The 17018-nt window shown below is 42.6% G+C and overlaps 1 protein-coding gene across 1 annotated transcript in view; it reads right to left on the reverse strand.

Annotated features, from left to right (window-relative positions):
- Window positions 1-11278: 11278 nt before the first annotated feature.
- The window catches only part of INPP5D (inositol polyphosphate-5-phosphatase D), a 56727-nt gene continuing 50987 nt past the window's right edge, over window positions 11279-17018 (reverse strand). The window contains exons 23-27 of the mRNA XM_075716022.1: window positions 16648-16797; window positions 15758-15851; window positions 14488-14760; window positions 12342-12918; window positions 11279-11617 (exon numbers count right to left, since the gene is read on the reverse strand). Of these exons, the coding sequence (XP_075572137.1) occupies window positions 11615-11617; window positions 12342-12918; window positions 14488-14760; window positions 15758-15851; window positions 16648-16797 (1097 nt within the window). The 3' untranslated portion in view covers window positions 11279-11614. The remainder of the gene's footprint in view (window positions 11618-12341; window positions 12919-14487; window positions 14761-15757; window positions 15852-16647; window positions 16798-17018) is intronic.

Consider the following 17018-nt stretch of genomic DNA (forward strand, 5'->3'; position numbering starts at 1 on the left):
ATCCTGGCTTGCTCTTTGAAGCCTGCATAGCTTCCCTTCCTCCGCTGAGCATCCGATGGGATGAAATGGGGAATTCAAATCGACTCAAAGAAGTTGATGTGATTAATACCACTTACCTTTTCCAATGGAGTGCAGAAAGTGCCACGGGTTCACTAGGATCTCCTGATATTTCTAATTTTTAAAAGAGGGGATGAAAGGACACTGTTTCAGAAAGCATGACTCGTAATATACATAAATAGCTTCCCTAAAAGAATAACAAAAGCTTTTGCTATTATGTCACCTAGCAGAGCCAAGAAGTACGTGACACATTGATGGGGCTTTGGTGAACTAAATGACTGGTGCACGTGTAGCACTGAGGGCATGTGCTGGCTTACCAGCCATGAGTCTAATGTTCGTGCCTTTGCCTTTTATTTTTAAAGTAAGATTATTACTGTGAATGAACATTAAATAGCTACTAAAAGCTATACAACTACCAGAAGGGTGATGTACCACATCACCCAAAATAGAGAGACCTGCAATACTATTTGTTGGGTGGTTTTTGTAGTCTTTTCCACAAATCACCACAAGACAACCTCCAGTTCCAGCAGGGCATACAGAGCATCAGTTATTTGAGGAACCTGAATGTACACAAGTCTATGGGACCTGACGAGATGCATCCCAGAGTCCTGAGGAAATTGGCTGATGTAGTTGTCAAACCACTCTCCATGACATTGGAAAAGTCATGTCAGTCAGGTGAAGTCCCTGGTGACTGGAAAAACAGGAATGTTGTGCCCATTTTTAAAAAGGGAAGAAAGGATGACCCTGGAAACTACCGACCTGTCAGCCTCACCTCTGTGCCTGGGAAGATCATGGAACAGATCCTCCTAGAAGCTATGCTCAAGCACATGGAAGACAGGGAGGTGATTTGAGACAGCCAGCACGGATTCACCAAGAGCAAGTCCTGCCTGACCAACCTAGTGGCTTTCTATGAAGGAGTGACTGCATCAGTGGACAAGGGAAAAGCAATGGATGTCATCTATCTGGATGTCTGTAAAGCCTTCGATACAGTCCCCCACAATGTCCTTCTCTCTAAATTGGGGAGATATGGGTTTGATGGGTGGACTGTTTGGTGAATAAGGAATTGGTTGGATGGTCACATCCAGAGGGTCGTGGTCAACAGCTCGAAGACCACATGGAGACCGGTGACAAGTGGAGTCCCTCAGGGGTCCGTACTGGGACAGTGGGATTGAGTGCACCCTCAGCAAGTTTGCAGATGACACCAAGCTGAGTGGTGTGGTTGACACACCAGAAGGATGAGATGTCATCCAAAGGGACCTGGACAAGCTGGAGAGGTGGGCCTGTGTGAACCTCATGAGGTTCAACAAGGCCAAGTGCAAGGTCCTGCACCTGGGATGGGCAACCCCCAATATCAATACAGGCTGGGGGATGAAGGGATGGAGAGCAGCCCTGCGGAGAAGGACTAGGGGGTACTGGTGGATGAAAAGCTGGACATGAGCCAACAATGTGCGCTTGCAGCCCAGAAGGCCAAAGCAAATTATGGGCTGCATCAAAAGAAGCGTGGCCAGCAGGTCGAGGGAGGTGATTCTGCCCCTCTGCTCTGCTCTGGTGAGACCTCACTGCATCCGGCTCTGGAGCCCTCAGCACAAGAAGGACATGGACCTGTTGGAGCGGGTCCAGAGGAGGGCCACAAAAACGATCCGAGGGCTGGAGCACCTCTCCTACGAGGACAGGCTGAGAGAGTTGGGGTTGTTCAGCCTGCAGAAGAGAAGGCTGCAAGGAGACCTTATTGCGGCCTTTCAGTACTTAAAGGGGGCCTACAGGAAAGATGGGGGCAATCTTTTTAGCAAGGCCTGTTGTGACAGGACAAGGAATAATGGATTTAAACTGAAGAAGAGTAGATTTAGACTAGACATAAGGAAGAAATTTTTTACCATGAGGGTGGTGAAGCACTGGAACAGGTTGCCCAGAGAGGTAGTGGAGGCCCCATCCCTAGAAACATTGAAGGTCAGGTTGGATGGGGCTGTGAGCAACCTGATCTGGTTAAAGCTGTCCCTGCTCACTGCAGGGGGGTTGGGCTAGATGACCTCTAAAGGTCCCTTCCAACCCAAAGCATTCTATGATTCTATGAATCTTTACTGACTTATGCAGCTGTTCAAGGAGGGTGGTGGTGAAATGAAGTGCGGTTTTGGGGTTTTTAGATAGGATTACTTTAAAAAATTATTTGGAACACAGCATAAACTACAAGGTGAGCCTTCACTGCACTAGCACATCCTATCCAGTGTCACGAAGAAACCACGCATTCTCTGGCAAATGTAAAAATCCATAACAGCTTGCTTCATTGCTTTACTTTTAACTGCTAATGTGTTAGGTAACCATATTATTGTAATTTAATTTGAAACTGGGAAGGATTCATAAAGCTTTTTGTCTTGGACTACCTAAACTGTTTTTTCTTTTGAGTAAATGAATGAAGATGCAATTATTAAATTGTATCAAAATAAAATAGATCACTAGATTATTACACTGGGAGGAGAGCACACTTCTGGCTGAGTTAGTAACAGTTCAAGCACAGCTGTGTCTTATCAAATACACAATACACACGGTTATGCATATTCTCTACAAAACTAATTTGGCCAAGTGTAAACACACAGCCTACTTTTTCTGCTTATACATCATAAAATCAAATTAGATGTTCAAAAATGTAAAATTACTTGTAACTGTAAGCGTAAGTCCTAATTCTATGGATATAGTTACTGAACTCCTGAAGGGCAGTGCTGAGACAAATTAATCCTTTCAGATCTTCTCTACATCTTAATCCTCTGCAGAAAAAGAGGAAACCAAACATGAAGCATGAGAAAAAGGGAGAAGACAAAAATACAGAAATAGGTTCAGACTCAGTTACTCCTCTCCTGAGGCTTTTACCTTGGCCTTAATATCTAATCAGCCCCAAAGTCTCTCACTACCTTTGAATTACCAACCACCTGCTTTCCTTCAGCCTCTCCAACAAAAATCCTTTGGCTCATTTTTGAGAAGAGGCTTTTCTCACTAAAAATGGGAGAGAAAATAATTATCCATTATTTCTTTCAGCACGGCAGGAAAAAGAATCAGTGTGAGCAGAAATGGCATGAAAAAAAGGTGTGTCCTCAAACATTGGATAAATTACTGGGAACACTGTATATATTTTACTGTTTGCAATAACTGCTAGACTGTTTCAAGGGAAGGATTTCAATTAATTGTCGTCTGTATATGTTTGAATCTTGGACAAATCACACTATGTTAAAGATGTCCACCTTTCTGTAATCTATGATTTCCATAATGGAAATCATAATATATATATATAATAATCAGGACATCCTGATTTTTTTTTTTTTTACAATACCTGCTAGCGATGCTTTTTCCCCTCCAATACAAATTTCCTCTTTCTTCTTAAATTCAGCTTAAGCTTCTGGCAGTCTTTCCAGTGACATATGCCTGCTCCATGTCATCATCTGGCATCTTGCTCTCCTTTTATATCAATAAGAGTTACAAGAGTTACAAGAACACATGTAATAAAATAGCTCATTCAGACTGAAAGTGGCTTCTTTCTCCATTTGAAGCGCCTTTCTGCTACCACCATCATTAAAATCTGCCAATTTGTTCAACAGTCTAATTCAGGAATAAAAATTTAAGACAACTAACAAATGTAATGACTTTCAGAAAACTCATACCGCAGTGAAAAAGTAAAATCTATACCTCCAATGAGAGTATATTGTATTCTACATCCATAGAGGTTGAAACTTTGCTTCCCATAGAAAGCTTACTGTGGGTTTGGTAGCTGTGCATCCAGGGGAAAAAAGGCAAAGGAGAAAAAAAACCTCTTCAGCAGATACAAGTAGAGGGAAACACAGGGAGGCAATTTCAGATGTTAGCAGTTGCGCAGGAAGAGATACTTGCACCAAGCATGCAAGATTGCATAGAGACACAAAAAAGGCTAGTATCAAAATATTTTATGATCTACCTTGCCATGAGGGCCAGTTCTTTACCAGGTGATGGGCCAGACATTAAGTACCTGTTGGAGAGGTTCATAGTGGAGCCAGGCAGAACAGTCAGATGTGCACTGTACTGGCCACAGACTCCGGGATAAAAAGAAAAAACTCTGGGACAGCTTCTTTCTGCACCCAGGTGTGCCTGTATGTGGGGCCATGCCACATCTTCACCAGCTTTCCTAGCACACAAGCTGGTGCAGTCTGTGCATCCTAGCTGTGAGGTTAAACCCCCCACCACATGGGGCATAGTGCCCTTCTAGAGGTATAATCTTACCCCCAGATTACAACATTTTGTATTTAATTACTGTATTGGGTCTGGCTGAGATGGAGTTAATTTTCCCCACAGCAGCCCTCATAGTGCTGTGCTTTGTATTGGTAGCTAGAAAGGTGTTGATAACACAGCAGTGTTTTGGCTACTGCTGAGCAGTGCTCGCACAGCATCGAGGCTGTCTCTCCAACATTTCCCCCCCTCACCTGGGGGTGGGCAAGATTTTGGGAGGGGACATAGCCAAAACAGCTGACCCAAGCTGACCAAAGGGATATTCCATACCATATGACATCCGCTCAGCAATAAAAGCTAAGAGAAAGGAGGAGGAAGGCTATTTATTTACAACATTTGTCTTCTGGAGCAATCGCTACACGTACTGAAGCCCTGCTTCCAGGGAAGTGGCTGGACATTGCCTGCTGATGGGAAGTAGAGAATAAAATCTTTGTTTTCCTTCTGCTTCCACGTGCAGCCTTTGCTTTTTTTAAACTGCCTTTATCTTGACCCACGAGGGGTTTTTTCCTATCTCATTTTCTGCCCCCCATCCTGCTGAGGAGGGGAGGGATAGAGCAGCTTGGTGGCATCTGGCATCCAGACAAGGTCAACCCACCACAATTAAAAATGAACAGGGAGGTGGAGAAGCAGCAATATCTAAAGGTAGTCCAACACTGCGTTGTCAGCCAGGAAGTGCTACTGAAGACAAAAGCTTTATGCTACAGTCCATGTTTAAAAAGGATTTCACTCAGAGTCTTTGTGCCTACCCTTTGTGTGACTTCGGCACTCCTGGAAGGTGCTGTCCATTTTGTAGGATCTCTGTTGTGCTTCTGAATCCATTTCTGTTTCTGATGGCAAGCTCCACTTGTAACACCTGCAGCAGCTGCAGTTTCCCATGCAGACACTGTAGACGGAAGACTGCAAGTATGCCAGAGAGCAGGTTTCCAGTTCAAAATTCTGTTGACAAATAGGGCGCTGTTCAGCAGTGATACATGCCAAGGTACTACCTCAGGCAGGAGGAACTGAGCATGTGAATGCAGAAAGATCTGTAGGAAAGGACCTAGTGTTTGTATTGGTTCACCAGCTGAACATGAGTCAGCAACAGCATACTATAATGAAAAAGGCAAACCTTTATCTCAGAGATAAACAAGACTGTCATCTGCAAGAGACATGAAAAGATCCTTCCGCTTTAGTTGGCAAGAGCAAGGTTTCTGGTGGAGACGTGTCCAGCTTTAGCCAGCACATTTCAAGAAAAATTGAGAGTGTCAAAGTAGCCTGGTAGGAATGGCCAAAATATATAGAAGCATTGACCCAGAAGAAAGATTTGGGCAGTTGGGATTGTTTACTCTAAAGAGGAGAAGGCTGATGGGAAGCATGAGAGCAGTATGTAAATATGATGTGTCAGAAAATTAAGACAATAACCTGATCTGCTTGTTCATGGGGGACAAGACTAGTCTAAAAAGGCTTAATGTCCACCAAAAAATTCCCACGAGAGATGAGGAAGGGCTGGTAAGGCTCGTGAAGCTCTGAAACAGGCTGCTTGAGGAAGATGAGAAACTCCCACGCTGGAGATATATAAGGCCAGTTAAAAACATTCCTCTCTGAATAATTTTGTAGCTTACCCTCTGCTGGTATGGTGAATGGATTGCATGGGTCCCTTCAGGGTCCCTTCCAGTCTAATTTTTCGGAGATTCTGTGCTGAGATGGCCGTGTTGTGATTGACACTCAAGTGATGAAATGGATCCTTGCTCAAAGGTGAGTGGAAGAGTTTCTGATGTGATGTTTCCCTTTAGACCTGCTGCGAGGTCGGACTGAAGCTTGGTGATCGGATTCAGTTACTTCCTTTACCGCTTTCTGACTTAGAACCAGAAATGTTCATTTTCTGGGAAGACGCTGATCACCAGTTTCCTTCCCAAAGCCTAAGTTAAATTTAAAGCTCCATTTTCAAATTAGGCTTTGTTTTGGATCTTTGAGTTTACATTTGAAAAGAGGGAACATTTTCCACATTTGGTCATTTTCTTTGTGCTTACAAGCTATAATTGTGAAGATGCAAATTGCTGTAAAGTATGGAGCAGACATAATTTGCATGCTAACTCTTCATCCTTTCGGTTGCAAAGGTCTCATTTCTTTTCAAATTTCTTTCCTGTCTTTCCTTCTTCCCTTCTCTGGGTTGACCTGTTTCTATTGGAGACAGCTTTTACCCACCTCCCTTCTGCTGGATTCTCTCACACTCCACGAAGTCTCTACTTTGTTGGTTGCTTTTCTGCAACCTTTCTGCTTGTTGCTGGACCCTGTCTCCTTCATCCATTCCCATTCATTCATTCTTTCCTGAGCCCAGCATTTACTACCCTGTTGTGTGCCATCTTTATCTCTATTAGTTGTGATATAATCTAATGCTTTACGATATGAGAGATTAATTTATTCTGTATGTAATCTAGACCAGACCTCGGAAAAAAATGCAATAAAGTGATTATAATAACCATAATATGTAGCAGATTACCATCCCTGGCACAGAATGGTTTCATTTAAATATAATCACAGAAGCACAGAATAGTTCGAGGCTGGATGGGCCTCTGGAGATCGTCTAGTCCAACCCCCAAATCTCAGCAAAGACTCATGGCTAGTCTTTGTGATGTCTCCTGCAATACTGGGTTTTTGAGAATACAGTTTTAATTACAGTTCTCTGAATGCTACAGAAGAATGTCAGTTATTTTTGATCTAAAAGGATATGCTAAAGCCCTTCCACATGTTTGTAGCAACTGAGTCTTTTCGGGCAAAACTTTTATTCGTCTTTAGAAGCTGAAGTCAAATAAAGCAGAATTGTGACAAAAATAAACCATGGCTACAATAAAGACTGGATTCATACACATGACATTGTGAACAGTGGATAGTTCTGCAGAGCTGAATTAATCTCTGCATGTCTAATGTACCTTTTGTTTAGCTGACTTGGGAGCTAGTACAAAGATGATCTGTAAATAAAATTAATAAAACAGGATAATGGTAATGAACTGAGAAGTTGAGAGAAATTTGGTGATTCATAATGAGATAAAGCATTATCTCATTATGCATCAGGAAAAATACAGCAAATTACAGTAGGTAAAAAGAAATCTCTCTCTTCTGTTAACTTGGGATTCAACTGTGAAAGAATTTCTGAGAGACTTCAGAAGTTTTAACACAAATGCAATCCTAAAATACTTCTTATTAAGAGCCACATTTGAAACAACACCATGTGCACACTGGAATTAGAAATGAGATCTTTTTTATATTCATGTGAATAATAACCTGATGTTTGCTTATATATATAGAAAGAACATCTTGTACCTCTACAGCTAACACCTTTTCTACACTAGGGAAATTTGGCATGTTGAAATGACTATTTGGATTCTTTAGCACTTGCATAATGAGCCCCCTCCATAGGTGCTTGCAGGAATGCACTGGTGACTGCAGCACCTCTTAGGTGGCAGCTGTGAGCAGCTATGTGAGACAGTTCCAGCTGTACTTGGCTCTTGCTTCAGCTGTGCACAGAAAATAGGGAAAGTCATCGACTCCTTCATTAAATACTTTGGCCTCAACAAAACAAGCACCACGCAGATACAGCTGACGTATGTTACAGCACCAAACTGTTGATTGTTACTGCCGATCAAGAGAAGCCTTCACCATCACCTAAACTTTCCTAATGCACAGTCCACTTACTGCATCTCTGATTTATTATCATCAAGGGATATAACAAATGAAGGTAGGGATGGAGTCTCTTTAGCAAATGTCCTAGAGGGGAAAGTGTGGATAGCTCTCAGGCAGAGATTAGGGAAATAAAAAAGTATTTGGATATTGTGCATTTCCAGCCAATCTGTTGCAATCTGGGGCCATTGGTTAGGAGATCTCTGGGAATTGCCCTGGGTCACCTTGGTCAGTTAGCTAGTCCTGACACCCACAGTTTAATCATACACAAATATCTGAGCCTTCAAAATGTTATAAAAATTAGGAGCTTTGTCTGGGGGGAATCAATTATTGTTTGGACAATACATCCCTTCAATCACATGGACTAATTTAATTGTAGTATCACAAGGACAACAGAAAAATGTGGTAAAAAATTTTAGAAAAACTTTCATTTTAGAAATTAATAGGAGGGTAGTGACTAAATGATTAGTTTTAAGCTGTACAGAAAGAGAATGCTTGGCCCCAGCAGAGTAGAGGCCTAAGCAACATCATTTCTAACAACATCAAAACTATCCCCTTGCTGTTTTGGAGTGACTAACTCATCTTCATTTGTTTTTTTCCTTCTATTTTCCCTCCTCCTTGAGCCGTTTTCTGTAAGACCCTACCTTTACCAAGAAGGAAATATGTAGCCCACTACAACACTTTAGGAAAAGCTTTAACAGCACCCTGTGATAGCTTTACAGCAAGAGGACAAGTAAGCTTGCATTAGATGCATCAGGTGCAGGCAGGAAGCAGGGTTTTAAAAAGTTACTGCGTTCTACAACACAGCTGGGAATTTAAAGCATTTTTGACAGCTGGGTCTCCATGGAAATAAGTACACTAAGACTGCAGCTATTTTAAGAACTTAAAATAAAGGATGCCAGAAGGTTATGGATAGGTACTACATCTGGGGGAAATCAGTAATTTTTGGACAATTCATACCCTTCACTTCATGTCTTCTACTCGTACTGCCTGTGGCAACTTAATTGGACAATAACAGAGATTGCAGAAAAATGTGCCTGGTTTGGCAAGAGAGTCATAGGTCCAGGGACATAAGAGAAAGAAGCAGCTTGTGTTCAGTTCTGGTTTCATCTGTTTCAGGACATGGGCAGTAAAACCAATAGATATCATCTTAAAGGCTTTATGACAGACAGTAAAAACAAAATAAAACAAACATAAGCATAAGACTTACTTTTTAAATTTGGTTTTCTAATATTCACATCTGGCAAGCTCCCACCATTGGCATTATCAAACTCTGCCATCTCAAGGTACAGCTAGTCTTACCATAAAGACAAGTATTGTGAGAGTGTCCCACTACTTTTTTTGCCCCATTCCATCTCTACCACTCTATGTCTAAGCTGCTCTCCTGAGAACTTTCTCTTCTGCAGAGGCCTCAGAAAGCTCTTTACAGAGCCTTCTTTTGAACATTTTCCACTTGCAAAAAGTGTGGTGGCATTTGCCATCATTCCAGTTGTAGAGAATAACTCAGACTCTCTTTGGAGCCACAAGTAATAATTCTTACCCAGTTCTCAAGATGGGTAAGTAATGCATTTTTAGCATGGGAATAGTAATGCATTTTTTTCTGCTGAAAACTTGGCAGAGAGCTTCTCTTCTCCCCCAGCAATATGCCTTTCTAAAGGACAGGCCAAATCAAGTACCTGGATGTTATATTATGCCTTAGTAAGTCCAGTGTTCTCAAACCCTGCTCATCTGCAAATCTGTGCCAAATTTAAGCAGTATTCCCAATTAGAAGAATATTTTTGCAAGAAGCTATCCTTGCTTCACATCAAGCTTTTATTTTGCAAACTTTGGGGAATAGACTTTCTTTTTGACAGCTTAGGAAGTCAGTGGATAAACAGAAAATCTGAGCCGGTCTCATTGTTGAGAAGTTAAAATGTTTTTGTAGAAATCCTGTCACATTTCCAACTCCAAATATACAAGAACACACCACAGAATTAGTAGGAACTGATCTAACTTCCCATATTGGACAGAAAGCTCACCTGCTCCAGTAATGTTTTACTCTGTTGCCATACAAGTTCTTCTGCAATCTGGAATAGAAAAGTGAAATTCTCCCCAGGGCCAGGGAAATATCACAGCTATTGAATTATGAGGATTACGCAGGGAGGATTCTGTTGAATAAAGCAAGAGGAGGAATGTAAGCTCATGGCCTGTCTTGATGACTTGTAGGTTAGAGAGCCAGGTGTTTCAGTTTCAGTAATGGTGCCTTGAAATTCCAACCTGCATGGCAGAAAAACCTCTCTTTTTAGAAGATTTCTACCTTACAGATTGTCCTCCTCCACCCATTCTCACAAGCCTATGCTTGGCCTCTTCTGCTCCAGTAAAATTACTGTACATATTCTATACTCATACAATTAGTAACTGTACCTGTAACAGGTGCTAGAATTTTTAAACCAGCTGTATCCACAAAGGGTCTGTGCACACAGACAAACGCATCCTCAGTCGCAATATCACAGTGGCATTGTCGTATCTTCCCTGCACTCCTCGGTGCCTTTGGTGTTTCTTCTGGGCAGGGACTACTGTCACCGAGCAACTAAAGCTAAATCATGTGGCAGGCGGTTCTGAATTTTCAGGAAAGAATGATCAGAAAGGTGACTATTTTATTATTTTTAAGTAATCAACATGGAAACAACAGCAACAATTAAGTCACAAACTGGCATAGCCTAATTGTAACCACGGCATTAATACTTAACATGAATATAACAGAAATTACAAGTATTTTAACATTATTCATTCTCAGTCAATGAACAAAAGTGTACAGTAAAGTCAGCATTAATCTATTAAGAAAACTGCAAAACCAGCCGGCCAGTGTCCTTCAAAAGCAGAGTCCTTGCTGTAAGACAGGCTGGAATGACTGCTGTCCGTCCCTTCAGGCAGCTATACTCCTAGGCTGCCTATGGACCCTGCCTATTCTCCCATTTCTGCAAGTAGTTCTGATATTTCCCTTTTTTTGTTAGGGGTACAAAAGCACTACCTGCTAGAAAAAAAATTGCTACAGTGCCAAGGGCCAGCCCTCACACTCTGCATGAATAATGCGTGTATGCAGCCTGGGAGCTCACACTAGAGGCAAAGCTGGCTCCGTTGACAGTGTGTGACATTCATCAGTATCTGCTATTCAAACTCTTTTCCCACCCTCCCCTAACTCCTTGCTCCATGGATAGGACACGCTTTTGGAGCTGTACCGCTTTCAAAATGCTTTCTTTTACATATCACTCTTTAATAGGAATTCTGTAAAATAAAAATTTTGCTTTTCTAGAAAGGGTGTTCTTTAAATACACCCCTTCCATCTCCTAGTCCTTATACCGTACCTTCCTCTTTTTCAAAACATTTACTAATGCATATACTTAACCACCTGCCTCTTAATAGAAGTACCAAAGTGACACAACAAAAGGCTAACTTGCATTTGGTATTGTGGTCCTGGCTCCTCTTGGTCTGAGCCACATAGGATAAACTTCTCAGCTAGAACACTTTCATAATCACAGAGAGGGATACATCCTCAAAAATAAAAATCCCCAGTCTTTTTAGAACCAGACCAGAGGATATGAGTGTGAACAAAGCAGTCATCTCCATCTTTCTTCCCATCAGGATTCCTCCTAGGGTGCCATCTGCCATGTCGTTTTCACTGTAGAGACAAGAGAAGACATCAGCTTGCCTATTGCCAATTCTAAAAGTTTTGATGGAGAAGAAAAAAAAAATCCTACAGCTTGCTCAAGTGGGCTCTCTTTTTGTCCCAAACCCATTTACTAAGACCTCTTCTACTCCTCCTCAACCGGCTCATGACATTCTGGGGTGAGGGGGAAGCAACAAAAAAACCACTAGCCCAGAAAAGTAGCTGTGTGGTTATTTCTGTAGAGGGTTCAGTAATGTTTTTGGACACCACTGTTCTAAGTTGATAAATGTTTCCCATAGATAACTACTTTTAATAATCTTTTTATTAATTACGGCAAAGCAAATCTATTAGCCAATACTGTAGATTTGTGCTGTCAGGCCAAGTTTGGACATTCTCAGAAACAATGCAGTATGCACCAAACGAGCAATAACAAAGTATCTGACTATCTGCATTCCTCTTCTGGCCATCAAGCTTAAACAGTCCAGAAGTTGTTAAAACTTCATGCAAAACTAAGGCCATGGTTTCACAGCATGACATCTTCTGCAGCGATATTAAAGATGCTCCCTTGAATCCCCTGCTCTGCAAGCCCAAGGTTTGTGGGACAGTGCTCTGAGCTTGGTTAGGAAATACAGAGCGATGGCACAGCAATTAAGCCAGTACTACTCTAGTAGTATTCTGCTGTGACACCACAGTCTAATAAAACTTCCACCCTGCCTTATTCCCACAAGTAACACACCGGTGTAGTTGTCCTGCCGACTGGTCCCTCTTCTGTCCGATGTTTCCCGGAGTGCGGCAGCTCTGAACTGTCCCGATAATCTCGGCCCTTGGAGTTCTGCATGTCCAGCACTGCCCGGCTCTTCGAGGGAAGGGGCGGCTTGTTGTGCTGTCCCTGGATGCTTGGGCTGACTTCAGACCTCGATGGCTTGACTAATTTTTTGAGCGGTGCTGAGTTTTCTGATGATGTAGTCATCTTTGGCTTGCCTTGAGTCTTTTCACCTGTATTCTTTTCTTCAGATTGGCCTGAGCAGGTATAGGACCGAAATCGCTGTGTGGGGACCAGGAAAGGTGGTGATGGTTGTTTGCCACAGGTCTTGCTGCTCTCAGGCTCCTGTGACTTTGTGAGATGAAAGCTCTGATCAGGCAGTGGCAGCTGCTCTTTTCGCAAGGCCTTGGGGTAGTCCTGCTCTTTCTTTGATGCCACCTTGCCCTTAGAGCCCATAGAGCCATACAGTGGGTTCTCAAACATCTCTGGCTTTTGCTGTCCCTCCTCCTGAAGCAAAGGCTCTGCTGTGGTTTTCCCCAGTTCAGGTGGCCTACAGTCATCAAAGTGGTATAAAAAGGAGACTTGTAAAGAGCAGGCAAGAGATACTGACTGATTTGAAGAGAAAATGAATAGGAAATGAGCATGATAAAATTAAACTGACTGTGCAAAGGGGTAACAGGATAACAAACTCGGAGGAAGAGAACAGAATTGTGTATTGTTTTTACTTTGTTTAACCATTATTAACAAGACAGCTGAGAGCAGATATGCATGGTACTGTATAAACTCCCTACTGGCCTACAGTCTTGTCAGAGTGATACTTGGCTTCTCTTTAAGAAGAGATAAGCTACTGAGCCAAACTGTGCCAAATGCTTGGATGGCTCTGAGACATGCACAAATCTGAATTTAAATATTAATAAGAATCCTCAGATCTGGCAGAGAGGATTGAAATGGCTGTCTGGACAGTTAATGTAAGAGCTCACATCACACTGTTGCATTTTACAACTAGGTCAATCTCCTCTTGCTACCAATGCCACACGGTATTCCTAGGGAAGGGACAGAACTCCTTAATGCACCCAAATGCGCAATATATAAGTAATAGCTATATACTGTAGGGTGAGACAATCATTGTGCATTCACAGCCAAGCCCTTTGAATTGAGGCTCAGACTGGAATGACAGAACAGCTGTACAATGGGACAAGGGAGGTTTCATGGCTTTTGTATGACTCAACTTGATTTGGCAAGGCATTCATCTGGAGAACTGCCACGATACTTAAAAGATCAACCATAATATCACTGAGCCCAGTGGAATAGGGATGAGTGGCACATGTTCTTTAGGTGTCTTCAAATGAGTTGTGTTCCCTGCTTCAAGTTATTTTCTGGAAGTCAGTACATGCAGGAACAAACTGCTGAGAGCATGATGAAGCATCGTCAGGTACATAACAGATTAAGGCAGTGCTTGCAGCTCTGACTTCTGCAAGTTCTGGCTTATAGACTGCCACATACATTTACCAGTGAACTCTAGCCCAGACTCAGAAAGTATGAAAAAGAGGCCTGGAACAAGGACACTGAATTGTATACCTGCACTAGGGTGAAGTAGCCTCATCACTTTACTAAGTTGGGTAGGGACGGCATATTTTCAACTGCTGGATGGAAATTCTGCATCAAGACTTGTGATAGATGCAGCACATGGATGCTAACTTCTATAGAAAGCTGGACATTTGTATAGTAGCTTAAGTAGAAATTCAGTTAAAGTACTTCACATATGACATGCGAAGGAGCTCTCCTTCCCATCCAGTGGAAATATCTATGCCACACTCTTCCCTTTTCTTCTTTATTACTACAGTCAACTCTGTAGTCTTCTCCTTCTCTTCTCTTGGTAGGAAATGAAACTTATAAATATATTTTTGGCTTTCCTTTCACAAAAGTCTGAGGAACACTAGTTTTCTTTGAGTATATGATGTCTGCATTTGTCACCTTCACTTATCTTTTTCTAATTCTAGAGGTAAAAGACTGAAAGAATATGCTGCACCTTGAGCTCTCCATACAGATAATGAAATAGTGACTGTGCAAAATGACAGGAGAGAGGGGACTAGCCCCAGTGCAAAACTCAAAGACTCACAGGTACTCTTGACTCCGACTACAAATGCTTCTGTTTACTGTAGGCTGGAGGGATGGTTTTGGAGATAGAGGCGACAAGGAGGGTGATGTGGAGGATGACTGACTCTGTCCCATTACAGATGTAGTCTCTTTGGGCTGCTGCTCATAGCTCCAGAGAGAAGGTGGCTGGTCTGGTGAAGGTATCTGCTTAAGCTGGCTGGTTGCAGAGGGTTGCTGAGAGAAAGCAGCCATCCCCAGGTAGTTGGGGTTGCTGATGTCTGTGGGAGTGTTGCTGCTGAAGAGAAGAAATATTGTTAGGAAGATACATGCACAAATACATTTAATTTTTTGTCTCCCTGCCAGCTACAAAGGAGTTAGTGTCCACTGACTGCTTAGGTTTAATACCACTTTTTTTTTTTCTTTTTTTTTGGGTCACTCTTGCCTCAGAATCGGAGAGTAAGCGGGAGTCCTGTTAGCGCCTCCCTCCCCTGGGTCACTGGACAGGAAGCAGCTGGGTCAAGGCCATCTCCCCCAGCCCCAAATAGTTCCTCTGGCTGTGGCAGACACTTCCGTTTCCAGGCTGCAAGAGAGCACTCAGCTTCTGCAGCCACTTATAGGGGCTTTTACAGGTTTCTGGGCCCAGCGGTTCAGCTGGGCAGCTGCAGCAGGACAGCTCCAAGCAAGAGGCAAATCGCAGCACTGGGCAGCAGCATTGCACAGCATAGGAATATGCCGCTGGAACAACAGGAGAGACATTTGGCCTTTTGAAGTGTACCCGTATAGACTAGCAGGAAGAAGGCAGGAAGCTGCCTGCAAAGAAATGCACCTGTGAAACTGGAGTGGAAGGACAGCCTTACTCAGAAGCATCCTATGATTCTTGGAAAGGAAGACAGGCAGTTTGAGCATAGCTTCCCACCCCAAGCTGGCAGAGGTAAAGCAGCAAGATTACCGAAACATATCCTCCTTTCCCGGGTTGTCTGGAGAAGAGGAAGCACTCCCCCAATAGCGAGCAATGGCTGCTGCCTCTCTGGCCATCAGATGAGTAGATTTTGGCTTTCTGTTGGAAATAAAAGGGCCCTTTTTAAGTGGGGTGCAGGGACCCAGTTTGACTAATGCATTCTCAGCTTTTAAAGTTTTGGGCACAGAAGCATTTACCAGCCCTGACCAGAGAGCCACAAAGGCAGCTTTCCAGTGCTCACCATGCCTATTAATACTGCTCCCACAGCAAGCCCAGCTTTGCATTTATTGAGCCAACTAGTTTTCTGTAACTGACTTAGCCAGTTGCCCTTTACCTGTTAGTCTGATCCCAGTCTTTGCTAGGCTCCAAGTTGCTGATGTTCTTTGGTTTCTGCCCAGCGATTTCATCACGTTCAATCTTGACAAAATCTGAAGAAAAGGCATAAAAGAGTGTTTTGGCAGCTTCAGAGTCTGATTCCCTAAGTTTTCTGTTACTGCTTGTATTACAGCATCTCTCTTTGTCTATCAGAATGACAGTGAGACAGTTTTAAACAGTTGTTGCTGTTGTTTTTTTCAACTGTTGTTTCAACTGCTGTTGTTGTTTTCAACTGCCCACTAATACATATCATGTTTTGTTGACATAGGAAAAAGTGTGTATCTTGAAATACAAGGGTCCTGATCACCCAAACAGTCATATACAGGTCATTTTACCATTGACAATAATAGTAAATGTTGTGAGGCTGCTTTTGGACTCTGAAATAGAACAACAGGTAGCAAGGTGAAAATAAGGAAAGCTTTTGATCTTTTAGCTGAGGAACTGCTCCTTGAGAGCCTCACATGCTCTTTGCAGATGTTCCCCAGCGTGACTGGAGCAGGGAGAGCTTCGGCACCTTGTCATATAGCCAGTGCAAGTGGAAATAAGGTATCACCATTCAATAAAATCAGTATCAGTGACAGACAGAGGGCTCTCTCAGTCTGCCAAATTTACTTGAATGATGAAAAAGAAAAACCCAAATGGAACTGCTGTGTCTTTCTGAAAGAGTACAGGTATACTCCTGAGAACTAACGATACTCACCATCTCCTTGCAGTCAGCATCAAAAGCTCTTGTCTCTTTGGGACTAAAAGCACTGCAAGGATAATTTTCAATTCCTTGACAGTGATCAGAAATCTTTTGAGATGGATATTCTCTAGAGCAAGCATTGCAGAGATGATCTCATTCCTTACCATACAGTTTCTCTCTCTGTTTTCCTTGTGATGTTTGTAACTTGATTTCACCTTGGAAGACCCCTGTTTTCTCACCATGGTGTGTCAGCACAGTATGGATAGGAACTAAGGATTCTGTTGCTTCTATTCGCAGGGCAATGCAGCCTTCCCCTACAGGATGACAAGAACACAATGAGCCTGGGACTGAGAAAAAGAACATTTAAATCTCTTTCTTGTGTCAGTCATCTACTATCACTATACTGACAGGGCTGAGATTACTGGAGAGAGTCTGCTTTGGGTCACAGTAAGGAGTGTAATATCTCTTGAGAAATCACTTCTTCACATATGTGTGAAGGACTTGGGCATTGGAGACACCTGCAGGTGACTACAGG

Source organism: Pelecanus crispus, chromosome 9 (genome assembly GCF_030463565.1).
Source record: "Pelecanus crispus isolate bPelCri1 chromosome 9, bPelCri1.pri, whole genome shotgun sequence".
Taxonomy (NCBI): Eukaryota; Metazoa; Chordata; class Aves; order Pelecaniformes; family Pelecanidae; genus Pelecanus; species Pelecanus crispus.